Genomic DNA, 8701 nt, shown 5'->3' on the forward strand with positions numbered 1-8701 from the left:
CTTGTGGTCGGTGAAAATCTGACATTTCTCGCCCTATAGGTAGTGTCTCCAAATTTTCGGTGCGAAGACAACGGCGGCTAACTCCAGGTAGTGAGTCGGGTAATTCTTCTCGTGCACCTTCAACTGCTTGGAAGCATAAGCTATGACCCGACCCTGCTGCATCAATACTACGCCTAACCCGAGCTTAGATGCATCGGTATATAATACAAAATCTCCTTGCCCTGATGGCATGGCTAGCACTGGCGCAGAAATAAGAGCTTGCTTCAACGTATCGAAGCTCTTCTGACATTCATCGCTCCACACAAACTTGGCATTTTTCTTTGTCAGTGATGTGAGCGGCACTGCTATGGACGAAAATCCCTGAATGAACTTACGGTAGTAGCCTACTAAACCCAAAAAGCTGCGGATTTCTGATGCATTCTTTGGCTCAACCCATTCCTTAACGGCTGCTACCTTCGCTGGGTCCACCTCAATACCACTGCTAGATACTATATGCCCCAAAAATGCAACTTTCTGCAACCAAAACTCGCACTTACTAAACTTTGCAAACAACTTATGGCTCTGCAAGGTCTGTAAATAAATTAAAATGATATAATAATAATTAAATAAATGCATGGGTTTTACGTGTATGAAATTTGGGCTCTACAGGTAAACAGATAAAGTAAATGTCATAATTGTACAAAACTGTAAAATATTATTAAAATAAAGATCGTTTTACATTAGAGCCAATAAAAACCCAAGCCACAAGTTGGCTAGCTGGACACCTACTCTAACAAATACAAAATACTCGGAAATTCAAATATCCAACCATATTTTTCCTACCAATTAATAGAATAAACATCCTTCCATGGTAGTTATTATGTATAGGACATATCAGTGGATTTTCTCAGAAGCACCGCAGAAGGAAAAATTGGAAACACAGACCTGCTGACGGAGATAGAGGCCTGTCATAAATCATAGATTGTAAGGGGCTGCTGACTGAGGATTTCAGTCGAGAGGGCGGACTTTTCATTGACAATTTTTAAAGAGAAATTTCGTTATACTGGAGATGGGGAGAGTAAATATTTAGGCTGTAATCTTTGTAGAAGTATCCCACATAAGGGACAACATGGTGAGAAAGATTTCTTGAAGGCTGAAGATTCGAAAAAAGATTTAAAATTGGAAGGGTATAAAGGCATCGTGAAAAAAATTAGAGGTGCCAACTTTGAAGCTCGTCTTTGACAACACATGCAAAACCAGGAATATTTAGCAGGGCAAAGTTGCATAGATACAGAACACCGGTGTAGCTTATGGGTTTGATCAACTCCATTGCCATTCTTCACTCCCGAACAAATGGCGTATTCTATTGATTCAAATGGCACAATTGCTGAACAAAAACTGCAATGTTCTTCATATTCAAAACTCTCTCTCCTGCTAATAAAGCAAGAATGGAACCAGCCTTCAGCTAATAGATTGATACAGTATCTTAAGATGCTATTCCATGTATGTGTGCATGAATGAACCAAAAGAAGTTCAACAAAGATAAGAACATCATGAATTACCTCTTCTTAATTTTACCAACTTTGGCAGCAAGAAATTTTAAATCATCTTCGACAATTTTCTCATTAAGTGAGATATAGTGCTCCAGTTGTGGCCATTCATCAGGACGCCAACAGCCAACATCGCAAAAATTTGTTGGCACATCTGACAGAAGATCTAAAATGGCAGAAAAATATAAACCAACAAGTCTTCTCCGTAGTTCATTTTCACAGCACAACTGCAACTCCTTCCATACATTTGTCTGTTCCTCTATGGCACTACTGAATCTTTCCAAGTCTTGGTGTTTTCTACTCTCGCTCACCTCATCATTTTTAAGCACAACATGCCTGGTGATTACATTGATGAGGTGCAACTTAAGGGTTGAAAGAGTGGGCAAAATTTTAAATGCCGTAGACAAGAACGTAGTACAAATGCCAAAATGGGATCCAAAATAAGATGTCAACCATTTCTGCAGAATATGCTCTACATAGTTTGGTATCGACTGTTTGAAAGACACGAGGGCTGCCACAATATCCCAAATGTTCAGAAGCCCACTGAAAATCCCACACAGACTCAGAGACCATAATATGTTTTTTTCCCACCAAATTAATTCTACCTCAGGGAAACCAGGAAATGATCCGAAATCAATATCAAAACATATATTGGAGGAAGTGTCCAATTGCTGCCCTCCAATCCAAAGGAACTCGATAGCAGCTTTCTGAGTTCTGTAAAATTACAATAACATTTATTGGTCAATCAAACATAGGTTACTGTTTGAACGGTTAGTTCTTATTGCTCCCATTCAGCTTTTGACTAAATCATCAAAATTTTCTTTTAAAGAAATGTGGGTGCTTGTTTGTTGCAAGCATCTATCCAAATGGCAGTTACTATTTCATAATTTGTTACCAGAAAATATAATTTTAAAAGTTCACCTTTCCTGGTACATGGGATTTAATAAATCAGAATCAAATCTTCGAGCCTGCAAATAACAGACACCAAACTTCTTAGAACTAGATTTAAGTACAGGGGTATCAATGACATCTATTCAGCATAAGGTAAAAGGTGACCAAGTGAAAGAAGAGGATCAAGAGATTCCATTGCTTAGAGTCATTTCAGTCAACTAAGCTCCTTTTCCTAGGTATTATTATATGACTACTGTTCCGGAAAGATGAAATTTCGATCTTTCTATTTTCCTCTTTATTTTTATTTTCAGTAAATTTTCTTTATTTTTGTAAAGGGCAAGAAGCAAGATATTGACCAATCTCATCTGAAACATAATATGAGAGAAGTAAAAAATCAATTTTTTGGATGGTATGTTATCTAAGAGTTTTCTCGAAATGCTATGAATAGAATTCAGTTTTTTCTTCAAATCTTGAATCGCTACATCGAGTGAGTTTATTATTTTAACTTAAAATTTGATAAGAGAGAAAAACTAGTACAATATTCAGGATAAGTTCATGGACATTCCAACTATAAGAGAATGGACGGATGGAATATGATACCACAACAATTGCCAAGGTCCCATGAGATACTTCCAGACCAAAGCAAGAATCATATACATATGGAACCTGCAGAGAAAATCTAGAGTCTATTGGAAACAAATATGCAAATTTAAAACAGAAGTAAACATGAAAAATTAATGCATACATCCGGGGAGCTATTCAAACCAGGAGTATTTGAAGGAATGTGTATTTCCCTTAGTGCTTTCCCAACTAAATTCCACGCTTTCATAGAGTTGTCCGGTAATACATGCTTTCCCAACTAAATTCCACGCTTTCATAGAGTTGTCCTGTAATACATGAACTGATCAAATAATCTGGAGGGCTACCAAGCTTTTCAACCTCAAGGCTTTCTGCTTGAGGCATTACTTGATAACAAAAGCAATTAACATGGATTTTTTAATTTTTAATATCTGTTCAACTAACACTCCCTTAATACTAAAATTCATATTTGTATCAATAAAACACTTCCTTCAATATTTATTACCTGGCTGCAGCTGTACAAGCAGAGTCCATCAAAAGCCCAAGCTAATCCAGTGACCTGATTGTTATTTTACAAGATAAATCATATACCATTCCATATGCCAAAAAAGGTGTTGAGAATTTACAATGTGGTCATGTGCACTATAACAGCCAATTATTTCAAATTCATGGCTGGTCATATTCATGGTCCACACTTCAAATGATCCGGATCCTTTACCAATAGCCAGGAACAAATTTAGTGGTGTTTGCAGGGGGGCAGTAAATGAAAGTATGGAGACAGGTGCTGAATCAACAGTAATAACCTAATTACACGAGCAATCACAAGTTCCAAAATAAGATATAATCAAAGTAGCTGGTCTAAATTTTGAAAGGATAAGTAGCAGACTTTTAGCAGGATATGCTGACCTCCCTCAGCAAAGAAAATGAAGCATGAACAGTTTCAGATGACTTCAGCAGTTCCTTAATATTCACCCGCCAAATCTTCACTCTATAAACAAAAAGAAGAGGAAAGTCACAAAATTAAATGTTATAATCAAATAAAAGGTAAACCTTATATGTATGTGTGTGTATAATTCAGTAGTTCTAACCCATGTCAAGCAAATGTGCTAGACTTTTGGCTTCGAAAACAGAAAAAGGTTAATTAGTTACTCAGCTCCCATTAGAACTTCCCGTCGCTAAAAGAAGTTGAGGTTTTGAAATTTCAGAGCCATATAAAGCCCAGCAAATAGATGTGATGCATGTATCATGTGCCTTGAGAAAGCCACCATTTGATGCTTTACATGGGTGTTCAGGGGTAATAATGGAATAACTCTCTGGTGCATCAATTCTCCAGAATGAAATTAGACCACATTTCAATCCAGTAGCAAGAAAAGAGCAGCAGCCCGAGGAGTTATGAGGAATAGAAACCCAATCTTCAGATGTCCTCAGAATCGGTGACCAAGCCACAATAAGGGGTGTCAGCATTGCATTGCGAGAAGCATATTGTTGTGCCGTTATTAGTTGAACATTGCATTCTTTGATCTTCAGAGGTTTCCCTTCAGAAACAGATATGGGAATAATTTCCCATGTATTGTTTTCGTTTACATTGTCAAGTTTTTTTGCAGCAACCTAATAAAAATAGCAACACATTCAATGTAATGGCATATATCAAATGCACAACTTTTCAAATTGAAAGCAGATCATGTAGCTACATTGAAGCTGATTTAGTAAGTATGGAGGTTCATGTCATGGAATAAAATGATAAAACTAAATCAGATAGTGAATGCAGTGTGCAGTACATTAGTTTCATTCTGTCTCCTTCGTTTTCTTTCCTTTCTTAAACTAGATACAGGTGGCTCATTAGGGCATTCATATTCTACATTATCTCGACTTCCTATCACCTGTATAAAGAGAAAACCCCAAGAATAGTTGGAATTCATATCATTAATTGTTATGTCATCAAGAATATTTCATCTAGAAAAGTATATGGGGATATGCAAGAAACGCTAATCAGCAAAAAGTTGAAAGATAGAACCAACTCACATCTAAACTTTCTGAAGATATAATTTGAGACTCTCCGAAATTAATCTTGGAAAGATAATTATACATCATCTCTGATATGTCCATAACCTAGAAAATTTCAGATTATAACTTTAGCAAATGTGTGAAAAACAAACATTAAATTTAGGAATCACAGATAACATACTAGATTCCAAATTCATGACATTTATTATGCATAAGCAACAAAACCGTAAATACAACAAACTTGAAGGGCTATGAAATTCTTTTTGAAAGAAATGTTGATTAGGTATTGCCTCTCCAAACATAAACAAAGCCTCCAGTACTAACACAACAAATTTACACATTAGCACAAATATGAATATACTCATGGGCTCATAGCCAACACAGAACCAACAGTAAGAACATAATTAAGAGCATCTATAGACACAAGAATTGAAACAATTACATTGCTAAAATTTTCACCATTTTTTTTGGTTCAGGAAGATTATTAAAGTGAAGAGACAGCAAGCTCGAACCATAATTCTGGTCCTGCCACCACTACTTCCTGAAAGCTTCATTTATAAAATACTTAATACCTCAATCCATTCAGCCGAAAAATCACAGAAGGGAAAGCGGTAAAGTTTGACGCGTCCCCCAGTGGTGCAAACAGCAAGCAAACAACTGCACGATTCATAGCAAAAGGTAGAATTAACTCAGGGAGGCAACTTGCGTTGCATACTCAAACAAAAACTTCGATCAGGGGTAATGGTATCAGTACCCAGCATTGCTAGCAAGACCTGCAGGAAACCAGGAAATTGACCTAACACATGGTCGTGTATTCCGCGACACATGCATTGGCAACAAGCACCCAGAGAGAAAATCTATCCCTGTGACAAAATGAAAACAAAATCAAATGCAGTGACCTGAGAAAATAAAAAGTACTTGAAACCTCAACTCAAAATTAATTTTCATTTGCACTGTAAAACCACAAACCCAGAAATCCAAATGGCATCCAAATTGTGTACATACATACATACAATGAGCTCATTCAAAACTATGAAATTCATTTTTTAATATGATTCTACGTACCTCCATCATTTATGACACCAATGGAAAAAGGCTTGCTTGGGAGAACAGAAATTGCACCTCGACATCCAGCTCCAGAAGGTTTAGCAGGATTCTAACCAAGTGAACAACAAGCATATACCAGTGATTCGAAGGCTAAATCAAACAGTATAAAATTAAATCCTAATTTGAAAAAACAAATAAAAAGTAAGGTAATATGAATTATATAGACCAACTACTATAAGATTCTCTATCAAATTCAAATCAGACCCTGTATTGAACTCCAACATAAAACAGCTTCCAGACCAGTTATGAAGATCAGGTAGATTAAAATGTAAGCATAAATTTGGCGTTTAAAATTCAATAACAATGCAAAAATCTTCGGCTAAAAAATAAGCATGCTATTAAGAAATATTATTACATTATATGCAATCAATTGATTTAGTAGTTGTCTTTCCTAAGTCATGGGATCAGATCCCATCAAGTGGATCACAGAATACTGGATTCAGAATCAGTGGTCATTGATTCTTGTTCATGTCAGTGCATGGTTAATAATGTCATCTGCATAATCCTCACACTAACAGAATCACTTGACAGCCCAAAATTCTTGATCAACTAAAAACTCAGCTAGAACAGATTGAATGCCAGGATACTTCTGAACTTGAGCAATTTCAATGTTGAGACTCAAATGCTATACATCGTATCAGTAAAATTGCATCAAAGCAATTCAATACTAAAATCAGCAAACGTTGAAAAGTTAACAATTACCAGGATCGTAACGAGGCTACCAGAAGCGACCGCCACCAGATTCTCTTCGGACCAAGCAACAGCGTTCGGATAACAAGGCGCTGATACGAGCACCGCCGCTTGGAAGCGGGAAGACATTGTTGAAGAGAATTGAAACAGAAAGCAGAGCGGCGTTTTATTATTTTGGAGTGAAGCGGATTCGATGCTTCGACCTAATTTGTGAAACAGCTCGAATAGTCCAAATCGAATTACACCATATAACCTACATATATTTGTATTTCCTAGACTAGACTAGAAGACTAAAAAAAATCTTCTGTTTTATATTATTAAAAAAATAAAAATATTTATTTTTATGTGGATTTAGGGATTTCTCGCTTTGAGAAGAAATGAAGTTGAAACATTAGTCAATCTCATGCATTAGCCAATTTAGGGGTGAGTAGAATTCTACCAAAGCCAAATCAAATAGTTGGTTTGGTTTTTAGTCGATCGATTTATATTGGTTTTAAAATTAATCATATCGAAAAAATTGGTTTTGTTCAAAGTTTTGGTGAAAAATCCTAACCGAACCAATTTTATAAATATATAATATTTTTAATTATATACATATTATTTTATTTTATGTCATATAATTGATATTATGAAAGTTTGATGATTGGTATTGGTGGCACATTTTATAAAGCTAAAAAAAAAATTGACCATTATCCCGATCAATCTTCACAAGTAGTTATTGATCTTCATGATGTTTTTGGAAAAGGTTAAAAACCTCGAGCAAGAAATCTTGGATGTGAGTGAATTTACTCTTACCAAATACCCAAGTTGGATAACATAAAAGATAAATGTCTTTCTTTATTTGAAGTGTGATAATGGATGATATTGAAGCTATTTCTAAAAGTTGAACTATTGAAAAATTATATTTATCTATTTATAATAGCTAGTTTTTAAAATTTAAATTATGATTATAAAGAGTCAAAATATTTTATTTGAACAAAATTAAAATTTAAAAATGAATATCCAAAAAATCGCGACGGTATTTAAAAAGCCGTCGCTATATTAAACGGCGATTTTTTTAAAAAGAGACGGTTTGTAACCATAAAATGCATAAAAAAAACTACTACGCAAAAATTAAAATTATGTAGTAAATTTTCGGGGGAAAAAAAATTAAAACCTGATTTGCGCGAAGATATGCAGCTCCACGTAACGCTGGAAGATCGTACCGACGAGCAAATCTACGAAATAAATACGAAAAAATGTTAGTACAAAATTAAAAAATCGAAACTTCGAAAAGTTGATAGAGTTTAACTACTACTAGAGATAGACGAAAAATCGTTTAAGAAAATGTCTGCGAACCTCGGTATATATAGAATTATAGCGACGGTTTTTAATAAAACCATCGCTATATAACAACGGTTCAACCAAAACCGTCGCGATAATACCGACGGTTTTGGTAAAAACCGTCGTCGATCTTGTTGCATAACCGTCGCTATTATGGCGACGGTTTTGCAAAAACCGTCGCCGATCTAGATCGGCGACTGTTTTATTAAAACCGTCGCTATCCTAGCGATAATTTTCCTTAATCCGTCGCTATAATAGCGACAGTTTTTAATAAAACCGTCGCTTGTCAAATTAAGAGACGGTTTCCTAAAACCGTCGCTATAATAGCGACAGTTTTTAATAAAACCGTCGCTTGTCAAATTAAGAGACGGTGTCCTAAAACCGTCGCTACAAAATAACGACGGGTAGAATACAAGACCGTCGCACAAAATAACGACGGGTTTACCAAACAGTCGCAATATTAGCGACAGTTTATGAAAAACCGTCGCTATTATAGCGACGGTTTTTCTTGAACCGTTGCTATTCTAGCGAAGGTTTTAATTTATCAGTCGCTTAATTTGATAAGCGACGGTTTTAAA

General features: G+C 35.6%; 1 protein-coding gene across 1 annotated transcript; it reads right to left on the bottom strand.

The window, feature by feature from the left end:
- Positions 1-661: 661 nt before the first annotated feature.
- Positions 662-8112, bottom strand: LOC142521812 (uncharacterized). The gene is given in 17 exon segments (XM_075624991.1): positions 662-1410; positions 1542-2243; positions 2451-2497; positions 2958-3086; positions 3166-3264; positions 3266-3307; positions 3505-3558; positions 3626-3802; positions 3906-3980; positions 4152-4607; positions 4778-4879; positions 5022-5108; positions 5576-5660; positions 5758-5866; positions 6069-6159; positions 6813-7003; positions 7957-8112. Coding segments are annotated over 16 exon segments (2745 nt in total). The 5' UTR covers positions 6930-7003; positions 7957-8112; the 3' UTR covers positions 662-1037.
- Positions 8113-8701: the final 589 nt, after the last annotated feature.

This window comes from Primulina tabacum, chromosome 13 (assembly GCF_025594145.1).
Source record: "Primulina tabacum isolate GXHZ01 chromosome 13, ASM2559414v2, whole genome shotgun sequence".
Lineage (NCBI taxonomy): Eukaryota > Viridiplantae > Streptophyta > Magnoliopsida > Lamiales > Gesneriaceae > Primulina > Primulina tabacum.